The following is a 17,090-nucleotide window of genomic DNA, read 5'->3' as shown; positions in this document are numbered from 1 at the left end:
GAGATCATGACCTGAGCTGAAGTCGGAGGCCTAACCGACTGAGCCACCCAGGTGCCCCAAGGCGTTGTTTTTGAAAGAAGGTCATCGGGCTCGTTGTGGAATTCATGGGGAGAATGAGCCATTCGATCGCGTTCTCAGAGAACCAAGGCCAGGTCGGCTCTGTTTGGGGTCCTCTTCCACCCTGAGCTCGGGGCCTGGCCTCGGCTGTGGAGTCCAAGGTTAGACAGGTACGTGTACTTGTGGTTTCACAGTTTAACGATTGCTACGTTCGGGCCCCAATCGATGATGAATTCTGCACCCTGTGGACAATGCTTCTAAGTCCTCGAACGTACGAGGCACTGACAGTCAGTAATTTCAAGGCACTAAGACACAGCTCTTAGAAAGAAATACACAGCTTGTTTCTGGGAATACCGGCAACGAGCATCCGACGATGCTTTGATGTTAACTCGCGACTTCCCCATTTTTGTTACAAGCTCACTGATCCTGACCCGTGGAGTGTGAGGCCGTTGTTGTCACCCCGATCTATAGATGTGACCACTGAGGCTTAGTTTTAAATCTTGGCTTTAGTTTTGATAGACGGGGTGCTCAGATTCCAGCTTCCCCGTTCGATTCTTCTCCACCTGCTCTGTGCAACGCGCCCAGGTAAAGAGGCCACCCCACCCCCACCCCGCCGGCCTGTGGAATCTGTCACCTGCAAAGAGAAATCGGTGGGAAGCAGAAAGTCGACAACATATTTTCCAAAACCAGCTATGCCTTAATCATTTATCAGCTGTGGGAGAAGCGAGGCTCCTGTTTGTTGTTCGTTGGGGTTTTTTTCTTTTCCAATCGATTTAAACAGAGAAATCTGGATGGCTTCCCATCCATCCTGGTTTCCTGCGACGTTGGCTGTTTTCTGTCACACCGATATGTCCGCTCCAAGGTGTTCTCAGCGGCTGCCCAGGCCATTTCCCCCTGCTTTTTCCTGGGTCACTTCAGTGTCGTTCCTGCAGGCAGCACCACAGACTGATGTCACCCCCAGAGTGCAGAGCTGGGAACCCGGCACACATTTATTAATGAGGCAACAGCATCTCAGGAAACCCGGTGCGTGGTGACCTGTGGTCCCCGTGAATCCAGCCTGGTTACACCTGCTTTCCCTGGCTGCCTCCTTTCCCACAAGAAAGGCCTTTGTCCCCAGATAATACCCAGAGAGCTTTTGCAAGGCAGATAACTCCCGACTTCTGTCAAGACTGATAAATTGGCTTAGTATGGTTCACCCCAAGAATATAGCACTGAATCTCACAATAGACTTCTGCAAGCAAAGAATTTTCTGACTACAGATTTGTCAACGTAAAAGTAACCCCTAATAATGTTTTACTTGGCAGCTTTGTGACGGCTAAAATATTAAGCCGTGGCTGCATTTACCGTGAGAAGCGTTCCTCTTTGGAAAAGGGGGTTTTGTGTTTTGTTTTTTTCCAGCATCGCCCAGCTGTCCGTTTCATCCACGTTTTATTTCTGACCTTGCATTCTGCATGGTAAATTTGTCCCCAAGCGCCCTTGGTTGTTAAATATTAGAGGCAAAGGCGGAAATGTAACGGAAGAGGTCACATCTGGGCAGGACCCGTCACCCTGGTGTGGCATCTGCCCGTGAGCGGGAAGCAGCGATTTTTTTTCTGGGTCCTACATACAATCATTTGGAAGCGTGCTCGTGCGGAGGGGAGGTATCTTGCAGAAGGGCTTCTCGTCTAATTCTCCTGTTTTATTGCTTTGCCCCAGTCTATCATTGCTATATGTCAATTCAATTAGCTGCTGGCCTGGCATTTTTGGGATAATGTACAAGATGTATTAAAATGCATGTTGTGGTGAACTTCCTGAAAGCTATGGGAGAAACAGAGGCTTGTCTTTTAAAGCTACCGACCCTGGGCTGCAGAAGATCTTTGATGTCGTGGGCAACTGTATGACCCAGTTAGTGTTCTTTCCATCAGTCTTCCGGGGAATACAGCCATAAAATGAGACGGAAACAGCATAGACCAAAGGAAGGCAGAATCCCGTACACTGGAGTTTGAAGCAAGAGGAAGGAACTTGCTTCAGGACGGAAACCTCACTTTTCACAACCAGAACCTTCCGTGGCACCTTAATTAGCATATAATATGACGAGTAGTTGGTCATTCTGGGATAACACTGATAGGTACTTGAAAATTTATTCGTGATTTGAGTTTGGCTCTTAGAGACAGATAGGGCCACCAGGGTGGCTCAGTCGGTTAGGCATCCAACTCTTGATCTCAGCCTGGGTCCTGATCTCCAGGTCATGAGTTCAAGCCCTGCACTGGGCATGAAACCTACTTAAAAAAATAAAGGGGTGCCTGGTGGCTCAGTCAGTTAAGTTTCCGACTCTTGGTTTCGGCTGACATGGTGATCTCATGGTTTTGTGAGTTCCAGCCCCACGTCGGGCTCTGCACTGGCAGCTCGGAGCCTGCTTGGGATTCTCTCTCTCTCCCTTTCTCTCTCTGTCCCTCCCCCACTTGCACTGGCTCTGTCTCTCTCAAAATAAATAAGTAAACTTAATTTTTTTTTTTTTAAGACAGATACTCATGGAATTTTTAGCACATGCCTAACATCACGTTTTCAAAATGCTATACGTAGGGCTTTTCTTAGAAAATGGAACCACAGTGTAAAACAGAACCATTTCTCTTTTTTTTAATGTCTTTTATTAGAGTACATACAAGAGTGGGGGAGGGGCAGAGGGAGAGAGAATCTCAAGCAGGCTCTGTGCTCAGCATGGAGCCTGACGTGGGACCCGATCCCACAACCCTGGGATCATGACCTGAGCCGGAATCAAGAGTTGGATGCTCAACCAACTGAGCCACACGGGTGCCCCAAACAGAACTGTTTCTAATTTAAAACAGTGCATGACAGGTGACCAATGAGGCACCTAGATTGTGTTTCTTATTTTTCAACATGAGTAGGTGTGGGTTTGTCCTTATATTATCTTTACAACATCTGAGTTTTAAATCTAGGTCAGTTGTTCCCAAACCTTAATTTTGGTAGTGTCAGAACACAGATGACCCTTGGAAACATTATGCTAAGTGAAAAAAGCCAGACCTAAGAGGTCACGTAATGTATGACTGCATTTATATGAAATGCCCAGAACAGGCAACTCCAAAGAGACAGAAAGCAGATGAGTGGCTGACAGGTCCTGCAAGGAGGAGGGAACGAGAAGTGACCACTTAATTAATGGGTATGGGGTTCATTTGGGGGGGGGGGGTAAGGAGAATGTTCTGGAATTCCATTGTGGTGAGGGCTGCACAACATTATGAATGTACTAAAAGCTGCTACACTGTATACTTTTAAATGGAGAATTTTACATGATGTGAGTTTCACCCCAATTTTTTTAATTTTTTTATTTTTTAATTTTTATTTTTTAATAAAACTTATTGTCATATTGGCTTACATACAACACCCAACGCTCATCCTCAATGATCACAACATCCACATTCCTCACAACATCCAAGTGCCCTCCTCAATGCCCATCACCCATTTTCCCCTCTCCCCTCCCCAACCCCCATCCACCCTCAGTTTGTTCTATGTATGTAAGAGTCTCTTGTGGTTTGCCTCCCTCCCTCTCTGTAACGATTCCCGCCCCCCACCTTCCTCCATGGTCTTCTGTTAAGTTTCTCAAGATCCACATAGGAGTGAAAACATGATATCTGTCTTTCTCTGCCTGACTTATTTCACTTAGCATAATACCCTCCAGGTCCCTCCACGTTGCTACACATGGCCAGATTTCCTTCTTTCTCATTGCCGAGTAGTATTCCATTGTATATATAAACCACAGCTTCTTTATCTATTTATCAGTTGATGGACATTTAGGCTCTTTCCATAATTTTGCTATTGTTGAAAGTGCTGCTATAAACATTGGGGTACAAGTTCCCCTCTGCATCAGCACTCCTGTATCCCTTGGGTAGATTCCTAGCAGTGTTGTTGCTGGGTCAGAGGGTAGATCTATTTTTAATTTTTTGAGGAACCTCCACACTGTTTTCCAGAGCGGCTGCACCAGTGTGCATTCCCACCAACAGTGCAAGAGGGTTCCCGTTTCTCCACATCCTCTCCAGCATCTATAGTCTCCTGATGTGTTCATTTTAGCCACTCTGACCGGCGTGAGGTGGTATCTCAGTGTGGTTTTGATTTGTATTTCCCTGATGAAGAGCGACGTTGAACATCTTTTCATGTGCCTGTTGGCCATCTGGATATCTTCTTTAGAGAAGCGCCTATTCGTGTTTTCTGCCCATATCTTCCCTGGATCATTTGTTTTTCGGGTGTGGAGTTTGGTGTAAAAAGTCACCTGGAGGGCTTGTGAAAACACAGATTACTGGGCCCTACCCCTGAGGTTTTCTGACTCCGTAGGTCTGGGTGGGGCCTGGGCATTTGCATTTCTGGTAAGTTGCAAAGTGATGCTAATGCAGGGGCCACACTCGGAGGACCACTCATCCAGGCATGTGTTGGGTGGGGGGATTTGTCCTCCGTGTTTACATCCGTGCATCAAGGGTTTCTTGATCACTGCCCACGTTCTGGCCATTCACTACAGGTAGTGCCGCGCTGAACTGACATCAATAATGACAAAAATGGGGTTTTTAAATGACTGAACTTGGAATCATATCTAGCATCTGCCACCCCTAACTGTACACTCTCAGTCCAATCCTTCATCTTGTTTGCACAATGAGCATAGCGATACCTGTCTCTCTAGACTGCTTTGAACTTTTTTTAATTTAAATTCAAGTTTGTTAACATACAGTGTAGTCTTGGCTTCAGGAGTGGAACCCAGGGTGTCATCTCTTGTGTATGACACGAAGTGCTCATCCTGAAAAGTGCCCTCCCTCATGCCCATCACCCATTTAACCCATCCCCCTTCACCGCCCCCACCAGCCTTCAGTTTATTCTCTGTATTTAAGAGTCTCTTATGGTTTGACTCCCTCTGTTCCTATCTTCTTTTTCCTTCCCTTCCCCTATGTTCATCTGTTGAGTTTCTCAAATTCCACAAATCATATGGTATTTATCTTTCTCAGACTGACTTAAATCAACTAGCGTAAGACCCTCTAGTTCCATCCACGTTGTCGCAAATGGCAAGATTTCATTCTTTTTCATCGCCGAGTAATATTCCATTGTATACATTTAAATTTAAAAGCAAAAAAGCATTAAAAAAAATAGTACTGTGAGAAAGCACCCACCATACCACCTAGCTAGTTCTCAATACATAGTTATTTTTTAAATATGTATCTGTATATGTCAACTAAATATATACGTTATAATTAAATATCATTTATATTTTTATATAATTTCTACATTATTTATATGGATGAGTATGCATGGTATATTTTATGCATACGTAAACATGTGTCCATATTTTATTTCTATGGGTGGAGAGGCAGTGTGGGGCATGGGCGTGTCTGGTAGTCCCTTGGGCAAAGGTCGGATGAGGCAACAGTGGGAAGACATATTTGAATCATCTTGGGATCCTCCTCAGAGCTTCGAATATAATAGACGCTTGAAAGCTGCTTCTTGCCTAAGTAAGTACATGGGTGACAAGGGAAAGAGTAGTGACCACACTACACAAAAGGTTTAATTCTGTCATCCTAACCTCCTTCAAAGTTAGAAAGGAGGGTGACACTCACTTTCTGGTGACCCTCTTTTATGTGTGACTCCATTGAGGAAACAGCAATCTTAATAATCGCCGTGCTGATTGATCCCGCCCATGGATTCTTGATGTTGTCCTGGGGAGTAGACTCCATACGTTGTTCATGGTTCACTGGCATATTTTTTATGCCAGTGAACGAACTGTTCTTTGGCTCTTAAAGCAAGACATCAGTAGTTCGCTAGGCAACCAGTGGTTCTTGGGACATCAAACGTTTTCAAATATGCATAGATCAGGATTGTATTGTAATTAGGAGAGTCTAATATTTGGTGCCATCAAATTCCCTTTTGAGATTTAAAATCCTTTACCATCACTAAATTCTGTTTATTGGAGGAAGGGCCATTGGGTTAGATACGATTTTTTAAAAATTTTTTCACGTTTGTTTATTTTTGAGAGAGACAGAGTACGAGTGGGGGAAGGGCAGAGAGCGAGGGAGACACAATCCAAAGGAGCCTCCAGGCTCTGAGCTGTCAGCACAGAGCCCAACGCGAGGCTTGAACCCACCAACTGGGAGATCATGACCTGAGCCGAAGCCGGACGCCCAACCTTGGGACTGAGTCACCCAGGCGCCCCTAGATATAATTTTTAAATATTCTCATTCTTACAACTGACAGGACCTCAGCAGAAGGGAGATGATGAGCATACCTTTGCTTGTCATTCAAAAATAGTTTCCTGAAAAGGGGGGAAATAATAAGAGTTTAGAGTTCTTATGAAAAATACCTTCAGCCATTATCAGTCTGGTCCGTGCAGAGCAAAGCTCCCCGCCATTTAATGATACTCCTTGGTAGTCTGCTTAGCATCAGCATGAATTTGGGTGGCCGAGAGGTCTTCTATTTAGCACGTTCCTCTAGACCAGTCCTGTCTCTCCATCTATCTTTGAAGCAGCTCTTCCCTCTGCCTGGAATGTTCCTCCTCCAGATGCACCCACAGTGTGGTCCCTCACCTCCTTCAGATGAGAGCTTCAAATGCCACCCCCCCACACACCCAGTGATGTCTTTCTCTACCACCCTTCCTAAAAGTTCAGTTCTTCCCACACACACCCTCTCCTCCTTGCCTGTTTAATTTTTCTCTTTAACAGCCCTTTCTAGCACACTTCATTGGCCCCCTTACCTTTTGCATTACCCACCTGCCCGGCTGGAATGGAAGCTCCACAATAATCAGGATTTTTCAATGCTTTGTTCACTGCCTCCCCCCCACCATTTCTAAGAGAAATAGAAACTTACCATCATGCAGGTAACTCTACTTCTGAGAGCATCTAGGAGACACACGAACGCATTTGTGCCAACAAGGATCTGTTCTCCTCTCCCAAACGTTCCGAAGTTTAAGTCCTGGACTTACACTAATCCCATCCATCTTCTTACTGTCTATCCGTCTTCTTTAGTCTCATCTCTCCAAAGCCCAATATGCATCTGACATTTTGCAAGACAGTGAGACGGGAGGGTCTGGGGCTGGCCTCGGCCCCTAAGCCTTTAGCCTCCGAACACTGGTGGACGTTCTCCACCCATTTGTGAAACAGGGTGGTTCGTTGATCTTTTCTCAACTAGTGTTGTTCTTGCTCTCAACCCTTCCTGAGCTTCACCGGTGACCCTACTGTCTTTTCTAGTTAACTGTGAAAACATTCTAGAAATCCGTTCCTTTCCAGAATGCACTGATAAGAGTTCATCACAACACCTGGCTGCATAGCACATGAGAACAAGGTTTAGTGTCTGGATCAGGCCCTGAGCTACGTAAGTGTCCTAGGACTGTCAACACGGAAGGAGGTCTGATCCTTTGCCTTGATGAAACGTATTCCGTTGCAAAGGGAACAGCTCTCGATTCCCTGCACAACATACCGTTGTCTTGTCAACACAAAGCACTTCTAAATGGATAAAATTAGAATTTTCAGGTGATCATCACTTGAAGCTATTCGGCATCATTTTGATATCAAGAGTAATCTGTCTGCCGAGGGAGGTTCTAAAGATTTCGAAAGGGACTTTGTGACAGCACTGGAAGTAAGCCTTGCTTTATTATTATTACCTCTCCATCCAATGCAAGACCTGCGCTTACTCATTTATTTGTAGATTCGAATTCTACTCCAGAGTTAATCACCCGAGATGGATAAAACACATTAGGGGGGGATAAGACAGTGTTACCAGTTTATTAGCAGGAAATGATCCTAATCTCAAAATTTGCCAAATTATATTGAATGGTGGCTGGTCTGACATCTTTAGGGATACATCCAGCTTGCATTGGCTTGGCCAGTTGATTAGAATCCGGTAATAATGCCCCTAATTTTCAGTGGCTTATCATAACAGAGGTGGGTTTCCCACCCAGATGACACTCCGAGGCTCTAAGCTGCCGGTGGCTTCCCTCCTAGCAGGGAGTCAGGACCAGACGCCCCCTCCTAGGACATTGCAATACCCTGAGCTCAGCTGACCGAGGGGAACGAAAGGACCTGAAGAACCACAGTCCCTTTACCTTCAGCTGGAAGCATTCTGCATCACTTCACCTCTGTTCACGTTCCATTGCCGAGAATTAGTCCTCTAGCCCATCCTGGAGCAAGGGGGTGGGGCAGCCCCTCTGGACCATGGAAGGCGGAACATGAACTATGCCGGGAAGGTTGGCCAACTTTGCCACATCCACTGTAGCCCTGGTGTTTTAAGGCAAGAGCAGGGCCCACACTTCCAGTCCCCTGCGGTTTCTTACAGCTCTGCTTTCAGAGGCAGTGATCTGCCCTTCGTAGACCCGAATGCCAGCCTCAGCCGGCCCTCACCTACAGTGGGGTTGTGTCCATGGAACCGAGGAAGTGATACGCACAGTCATTTGTACCTGTCTCTTCCTTGTGCTTTCCAATGAGGACACCGGTGTGCGTTCGTATTACAAGCTGCAGGTCCCAAGGACTCATTTTTTTTTTTTTTGTCGTATCGTTTCGTGCGGAACTGTTCATGATTGTCCATCATGAGATGCTGTACAAATTTGTGGATTTGAAAACGGTCAGAAGAGGATTTGTTTCTTGGTAGAGCACTTCTTCCTTGGTAGCGTGGGTGCTGTATGGGGATAGATCTCAGGATGTAGCCGAGTGCGCCTCGTTTTATGCCGGGCAACTAAGCCTCGGTTCACTGGGACTGAGGGTGGACATGTGGGCAGCGCTCGTCCGCGAGCCGCGTGAATCTCTGTACGAGAGAAGGCTCGAGAAGCCACTCTGTGCCTCGACGGCTGACCGTTTTCAGCTCTTCTCCGCAGGTTCCCGTTCCCCATGGTGTTCAGCAGCTGCAGCAAGGAGGACCTAGAGGCCAGCCTGGAGAAAGGCATGGGAATGTGCCTCTTCAACCTGCCAGAAGTGAAGCAGTCTTTCGGGGGCCAGAAGTGCGGGAACGGATATGTGGAGCAAGGAGAGGAGTGTGACTGTGGAGGGCCGGAGGTAAGAGACACCCCCTGGGACCGCCGCCTTGCATCTGTGGCTGGCAAAGGAGTAGGGACTTGGCAGAATTATGCGGCAGAACGAGAGTGCTAGAAACTCACGACGGACAGTCCTAAACAGCCCCCCCCCCGCCTCCGCCTTGGAAAGTCCTAAAGAGCCCCCACCCCACCCCGCCTTGAACAGCTGTGCAAGCCAGGGCGGCCTTCTCTTGAATCTCAGAGTAAGTTGTATCACTGGTTTTAAAAAGAAAGAATCTTCTCTATTGAAGGACACGGTCTAGGTGAGGCCAGCTGAGGACAAGAACAATAAATAAAGCATTTAGCTTTGAGTTTAACAGGGAAGAAAGCTTGGGGAATGCTAGCTTCAAATGGCTAATAAGCATCATTTCTTTCTCTTTGCAAAGCGAGCAACCAGAGGGGAATTTGAATAAGCAACATTCATTTTTAACCAAGAGCTCCCACCCAAGTAGAGAAACTGCCTGATGCCGCAGCCTTCTCTGTATGCACAACCCGAGGCTCCGGGCTCCTGCCTCTTTCTTGTTAGCTTTCAGAAGCAGTAAGCGGAAGCAGGGAACATTTGTATCCAGCAAAGGGCTTATTTAACCCTGTCTTCCAGCCAGTGTCAGGCAAATGTCTTGTTTCCGTAGGGCCCAAGATAAACTTCAGCAACATAAAAACTTATTTAACAGCCACTTTTTAATCTCCGAATGATCTTGAGAAGGAAGGAGAAAGAGAGCACACAGTGAGATCTCCTGGTAAAACAGGGGTCTCCTGGAAGCTTGGAGGAGGCAGTGTTTAGAATAAATCAAAGCAAGGAGTTTGTATGGCAAGCAGTCTGCATGTGGGATTCCCTCCCCGAGAGCTTATGCAAGCGGAAATGGTAGACGGGTTCAAGGCGGGCTTGGCTAGATTCACAGACAGGCTTGGTGAGGGCTTAGGAAGAGCATGTTTTGGAGGGCTGCTCCGAAAAGGGGATTCTAGGGTGGAAGGAAATGTGCAGAGATCCTGGGATATCCGTCAGATTCCTGTGCTTGTCAGACAGGCAACCGGTTGTAGAACCTTCTTCATATTTGTAATTCCCAAGGCTCTGCGTTTTCCCATACCAGCAGGAACGATCTTGGTCTCAGTCTGGCCAGCTCTGCAAGCATTTCAGGAGTGGATAAGTACTGGGGGATGGGGCTAGTAGAGGTGGTCCCATCAAATGCTTGTGCGTCCTTTCCAGATCCGGGATTCAACAGCGATACCAGCACTGTCCACGGCAGCGATAATTTTGCTCACGGTGTGTTGGGGGTGATTGCTGTACGGGAGCCAGTCCTCATGCACGGGGTTACAGAAACTCTTCTGAAGATTAGTGGAGGAAAACTTGAAACTGTCATGGGATGGGGGGTACAACGGGGAGAGTCCTTGGGGACTTTGTTAATTACCTGCAGAAGAAAAACAAAATTAGGATACATTGCCCGCATTTCTCAGGAGAGGCCATGTGGACTTAAAATGGTTTCTCTTTGATTGGAACTCCTTGTAATTGTTTATTTACTCTGAGTAAGTTTGACAGCTCTTCCTAGAGTCACGGACTCTCAGGTGTAGGATGATCATCCGCAGTCATTGGCTCCATATTCCAACACCACCACCATCCTGTCAACGAATGTTTGAGGACCTGAAATTTGCCAGCCACCGATGTTATGGTCCTCAACTTCGCCTCCATCGAGGAGTCATTCAGCTTTGACGGGGTGCTTGCGATCTCTCCAGGCAGGACGTCATGGCAGGGCAGCACTGATTCAGTCAAACTCCCTCCTTAGGTAGAGCCATGTTCTGCTTGCATATAGTTCCCGACTGTATGTTTCTGTGGTTGGGTCCTTGTTTCACAGGACAAGTTCTTGATATCCGAAGAGATGACTCTCATTCTTTCCATCGACATTTCTTTCAAAGTCTGAGCAATCTTTCAAAGTTCTAGGCAAGCCTCTTACCTCAATTTGTAGTTTTTTAGTTTTTGCTTTTCAAATTGTGTCCAAGAGTATAACAACCCATATCCAGTTTCCAAACTGCTTTGACCAAAACTTTTAGTCGGCCCCGGGCTTAATTCACCTGCGCTCTTTAGGCCCCTGCCCAGCGCTCAGGCCCTGGAAATAGTCCTCACGCCTTTGCTTCGTGTTAGCCCGTGCGTTCCCTGGCCCCCAGAGGGACTCAATGTGTCACCACATCGGGGAGCGAACGGGACCAGAACTTCCCCAGCTCATAACTGGATTCCTCTTCTGCCCCCTTGCTCTCAGAAATAATCACTGTTTTCAGGAGGATGCATTGTAGACTTAATCTCAGTGCACTGTGATTAAGAATTTGTATCTACCGCCCACAACCCAAGAATGACATGGCCTTTGCAGAGAGTTCGCTAACGGCTTCATTATTCTTTTTTCTTTGGAGAACTAGTGTTCATTGGCTCTGTTGAACTTTCCCATTGAGTACTAACATAATATATGTATCAACAGATGAAGAATTTGTCTCTTCCGATACGTAGAGTCCTGCAGAAGGAATAGATTCTGGGTAGTTAAAAAGGCAAGTGATTTCTGGAGCCTTCTGTACAGGGCATTGGATTTACATCAACCATAAGGATATCCTGACAACTCACTCATTCATCCAGCTAACGGGGTTGGGAAAGCAGCCTTATCTCCTTGTTTAAAGTCAATAGAATGACAGTAGCCTGCAAATATCTTTTAAACTTAGTTATCTTTCTCACATTATCAAGCCCCTTTGAAGTCAAAGCCATTCTACTTGGCTGCATTTCCATTTGAACTGCTGCTTATATTTTTTAGTGATTTGGTCGGGGGTGAGGAGGTAGTTCTTAAAGAATCTTAGGACCTAGTTTTCAGATGGCTGATTTAACGGAGATGCTCAAGGAAATGTGTAATTTGGTTAGTATGCCGTTAGTAGAGCCATTTAGACCACAGTGAACCGGACAACACTGCTGTGTATTTGACAGCACTGATCAGGAATGCAATCAATCAGTGGACTCCTTCTAAAAACAAAGCAAGTTCCTAAACTTATATAAGTCCATGAGTTAGAAACCCTTCCTGTCATCAAAGTTACAGCTATGACTTCTGGTTGGCACTTTCGTCTTACTGTATATGTTATATGCTCCGGATGTTTATAAGGTCCTTGAGCAAATTTAAAATTTCATAACTTTGGATGGATGTATAATGGGAGCAAATCGTAAACACCAAATGAGAGCATGATTCATAGAGTCTCACACAGGACACAGTTCAGAGATCCAGGATCGTCCTAAATCTTCTGGATTATCCACAAAATTTTATTCATTGCGTTTGTAATACTGATGATAACTTCATTAACAGAACATGGTTTTCAGGAGTAAAATATTATACTATTAAAATACTACATGATTGGTTTCACTCTAATGGTATATATCTTCTTCTGCTCATGTCACATGCTAAATAAAAGGGCATTAGTTAATACTAAAAGGACATTAATTAATTAATTAACACGAGTTAATACTAATGACCCCATGAACTCTTCTTTCGGATAATTCATTTTCTTCTAACATGTGTAAACTCTAGGTTATTGGGATGTTCTAAAGTACAAGGACTTCATAAATTCAGTAGGTAATATGTATGGACCTTTTGGGGAGAGCCGAGCAAAGGTGCCAATCCCTTGTAGGGCTTTTGTTAGAAGAGCGTGGGCACTTGTGAAGAACAACTTAACAGAGGAGGTCATTTTCCATCCTTTCAGAGAGAGCAGTCCATCTAATATGTGATCTCTCTGTTGAAATCCCTTGCAAATCCATGGGCACATCCCACAGACCTCCCTTCCGGCCTCTTGGTCATTCTGTTGTGCGTTTCAGACCTGAGAGGTGCCTTGTCCGGGTGAGGCAGCCACATGTGCTGAGCAAGAGTCTTGGCTACCGCATTGGGCTGGAGGGCGGGGAACTGTGGTTCCACGATTGATTGGACCCCATTCCCTGCCGGCGTGCTCCAGATTAAAAGGGTCAGTATTTGAAGGGTTGAGTTTGTACACGCCTGTGTATATTTTTAAAGTGAGTTCAGAGTGTTCCGGCGATCCTGAGACCGTTCACTACAATAAGACCTGCATGATTCATGAATCAGAGGCCTTCCCACAGACCCCCAGCCACAGCCCACTTGACTGAATCGGGCAGCCCGCCTTCCTATGCACGCTCCCCTTACCCTCTGTGAAAGGCACAGAATGAGTGCTGTTGACTCTTCCCAGGGACTCACAGACCTTGGCAAGCTTCACAGAAGCTTGGCTTTGCTAGATGTGAAAATAATCTCAGGCTGGTTTTCAGCTCCTTCCCTTTATGGCCTGGGCCTTCCATGAGTAGTTACCCCACGAGACCCTGTCAAACGAGTCCCGCTCTCCTCCCCAGGAATGTACAAACGTCTGCTGCAATGCCACCACCTGTACCCTGAAGCCGGACGCTGTGTGCGCACATGGGCTGTGCTGTGAAGACTGTCGGGTGAGCTCTCTCGGCCCCGAGGCCACCCCCAGGTTCAGGTGCTTCCACAATGACACAGGACGAGCGAGGCAACAGGATGGCTTCCCAGCCCCTCTACTGTGAAAACTGTAACTCCTCACCGTGCAAGCCGGTGTCCCCCACTGTTGTCCAGTCTTCGTGTGAAATGCACACTTTATTTATGTATCTATTTTTTTTTTTTTGAGAGAGAGAGAGAGGGAGAGAGAAAGCATGAGCAGGGGAGGGGCACAGAGAGAGGGAGACAGAATCCCAAGCAGGTTCTGCAGTGTCAGCACAGAGCCCGACGTGGGGCTCGAACTCACGAACTGTGCCATCAGGACCTGAGCCGGAACCAAGAGTCAGATGCTTAGCCCGCTGAGCCCCCCAGGCACCCCCTCCAATCTTCGTGTGAAATGCACACTTGAATGCTAAGTCATCGGTGATCAGTCATTTATTTACGGGTTGGAAAGGAATTGTTCCCCAAAACTCTGGCTCACTGTGACACACTCCAGTTGTGCTGCTGGACGCTGGTAAGCTGTGTGGTCCTATCACCATGATGGGAGCAGCTAGAGAGAGAGTCTCCACCCCGGTCACTCAGCCTCCGCTCTATCCCAAGAACATCTACCTGCTGGGCTGAGAAGCCATGCGGGTCGTTCCGGGGAATATACGTAACCACCTTGATCTTGATGTCCTCCCAACACAAGGATTGGCCCACCCAGCCCGAACAATGGCAGCCCTTTGATACTTTGGTCATTGCTGCTGCCATGACAGATTGCCATTTGTTTGGGCAATTGCATTGTTTGTCTCGTCATTCAGAGCTGAGATCTGACTGAGGAGAAGCCTGAGCTTTTGATTCAAAGGTTCCAAGGGTGGACTTTCTTTCTTTTTCAATTAAGCGATTGATCTTGGCATTCTGCTTGCAGGAAACTCCCTCTCCACTCCCCACCCAGCCCCGTGATTCAGAAGTACATTACAGCATCTTACGTTCAGCCTAAAATATCCATCCTGCCCTTTCTCTCCATGATTAACTTCTGGGGGGACGTTCAAGGAAGCTGACACCACCACCACCCCCACCCCGGGCACACAGCTGCTGGCCATGGAAGGGGGTGGGCGGGGGTGGGGCAGGTCGCTGGCCGTGTAGCCTCTGACAAGCCACTCTGAGCCTCGGTTTCTTCAACCACAGAAAGGTGAGGCATTGGCCGATGGTTCCTAACATTTTTTATGGCCCTCTTGCTTCACTTCTGCCCCGTGAAGTCCTACAGACAGGTTTCCAAGTCCATGATTTGATGGCAAAGTGAAATACAATTGTCACCGAGCCCTCGGAATGATTTTTGTCCTCTTGGCCACAAGTGCTAACACTGTAGGAGCAAACCTCATCTTAAAACACGTGGCGACTAGAGATCTTCAGAATTAAGGAGCCCATCGGCCGGTACTCCCTGCCCATGCCTCCTTTGAGGTAACAGGTGCCACCAAGCAGCCTGTCTCCTCATCAGAACACCCTAATGTCGCACGAAATTAAAAACAGGCAGCTCTTGGGGCTCCTGGGTGGCTCAGTTGGTTAAGCGTCCGACTTCAGCACAGGTCACCATCTCATGGCTCATGAGTTCGAGCCCCGCATTGGGCTCTGTGTTGACAGCTCAGAGCCTGGAGCCTCCTTCAGATTCTGTGTCTCCCTCTCTGCCCCACCCTTGCTCACGCTCTCTCAAAAATACATAAACATTAAAAAATGAAAAAAAAAAGAGGCAGCTCTTGATTGCCCACCCCCCTAGTGGAAAGGTAAACCCCAGAGCCCAGAGCAAGATTCTGTGTATTTAACGACTCTCCGTGTCTCTCTCTTCCCTTGGGATCCTTGCCCCTTGATGTGAGGCTTCGGGAGGATGGCCCGGCCCCGGCTCTGGCCCAGGAGCGCTGCCGGGAAGCCGCTTCCCTTTCCTGCGGTGCACGGGCCATAAACAGCCTCTCCTTCCAGCTAAAGCCTGCGGGAACGGCATGCAGGGACTCCAGCAATTCCTGTGACCTCCCCGAGTTCTGCACGGGGGCCAGCCCCCAGTGCCCGGCCAACGTGTACCTGCACGACGGGCACCCGTGTCAGGGAGTCGACGGCTACTGCTACAACGGCATCTGTCAGACCCACGAGCAGCAGTGCGTCACGCTCTGGGGACCAGGTATGTGGCCGCCCCCGGTGGGCGCGGGGCCGTGGGGCTCGGGGAGCTCGCTCGGTTCCTGTAAGTGTCGCTCCCGCCGCGCCGTCTGCAAAGCTTCCCTCCCTTCAGCTGGAGCGATTGGCTCCCTGGAAGACCTGGGGCCGTGCCGGGCGCTGGGCGTGCAGAAAGGGGCACTGCCCGGAGTGCGGCCCACTGACAGATGTGTGATCACCTGCTGTGCGCCCTGTGGAGCGATGGGGAGGACCAGCCGTGACCCCTGCCCTCAGATGGCTTAACAGTCGTTGGGCAGACAGATAGAACTTCCTACCCACTCTGATCACGTAAGTGCTTCTTGGTGCTCGGGCAAGAGAAAGTCCTGGCAGACTCGCCGCGTGAGGAGCCTGTGACCAGGAAGGACAAGGAGGGGTCACTCCTGACGCAGGGAGCAGCGAGCTGGCATGTGGAAAGGGCTGCCGGGGCAGGAGGCCGGGACCCCAGGGTGCAGAGGAAGAACGTGCAGACAGGTGTTGGAGGGCCTCGCGAGGCATCCGGGTTCTAAAAGCAGAGTGGTGGACGTGTGCGTTCCCGAAAAGGCACCCAGACGGGCAGGTGGCCAGGAAGCAGCTGCTGGGGCAGTTAGGGGCTGTCCACTCCGTGCTTCCTGTGTGCAGGATGCTGGGCCAGACGCTCCGTATGACTCATCCCTTCCAGCCCTCCAACAGGAGAGAGGTAGGGGAAATGACTACGGTTCAGAGAAGGTGCAGCTCAAATTCAGAGACCGGAAGGCAGCTTCCTGATGGTGTAAGGCTGGGATTGGCGCCCAGGCCCACGGACCCAAGAGCCATACGTAATGCACGCTGTGCGGCTGTGCCCAAGAGCCAGGCCTAGAACAAAACTTCCACGGAAGCTCCGCAGTGGAGTGGATGCTGGGACGCCACAGGAGGAAGACTCGGGCCCCTGGACGTGGCTCTCTGTTGGCCCATCTTCTGGGGCCGGGGGTCCAGGGCCCCCGTGGGGCAGCCGGGACCCTGAGGACTCCTCACCCCAGCGTTTGCTGCCTCTGCCCCCCCCCTCCGGGATTCCAGCAGCGAATCCAGTCCCCCAGAGAGCGCTTTCCAAGAGTGCGGCCCCCGCCCCGTCTTGTCCTTCTCCCTCCTCCCCGCCGCCTGCGGAGGTGACCTCAGTGCTGGCCGGGGACACCAGCTGTGGCACGGCCACCGTGGTCAGCCAGGCAGAGAGCCAGGCAAGGTCTAGAGGAAGGGAAATCCGATATTGGGTCTTCGTCAGACTTTGACGTGTGAGGTTTCGGTTTCAGGGGTGATGAGGGCAGTAAACGAGGACAGAAAATGGTGACCGGTCATCAAAGCTCGGGTGTTCAGCGGGGTGTGAAAGCAGTGGCCAGGCAGGG

The 17,090-nt window shown here is 48.6% G+C and overlaps 1 protein-coding gene across 3 annotated transcripts in view; it reads left to right on the top strand.

Annotated features, from left to right (window-relative positions):
- The window catches only part of ADAM12 (ADAM metallopeptidase domain 12), a 350,864-nt gene that overhangs the window by 278,556 nt on the left and 55,218 nt on the right, over positions 1–17,090 (top strand). For all 3 annotated transcript variants that reach the window (XR_006299872.1, XM_043597829.1, XM_043597828.1), the window contains exons 12-14: positions 8,888–9,065; positions 13,452–13,541; positions 15,508–15,703. Coding sequence is in view for 2 of the 3 variants with exons in the window: in XM_043597829.1 (XP_043453764.1) it covers positions 8,888–9,065; positions 13,452–13,541; positions 15,508–15,703 (464 nt within the window). In the remaining variant the exon portion in view is untranslated. The remainder of the gene's footprint in view (positions 1–8,887; positions 9,066–13,451; positions 13,542–15,507; positions 15,704–17,090) is intronic.

Source organism: Prionailurus bengalensis, chromosome D2 (assembly GCF_016509475.1).
Source record: "Prionailurus bengalensis isolate Pbe53 chromosome D2, Fcat_Pben_1.1_paternal_pri, whole genome shotgun sequence".
NCBI lineage: Eukaryota > Metazoa > Chordata > Mammalia > Carnivora > Felidae > Prionailurus > Prionailurus bengalensis.
This window is presented reverse-complemented; position numbering and strand designations above follow the sequence as displayed.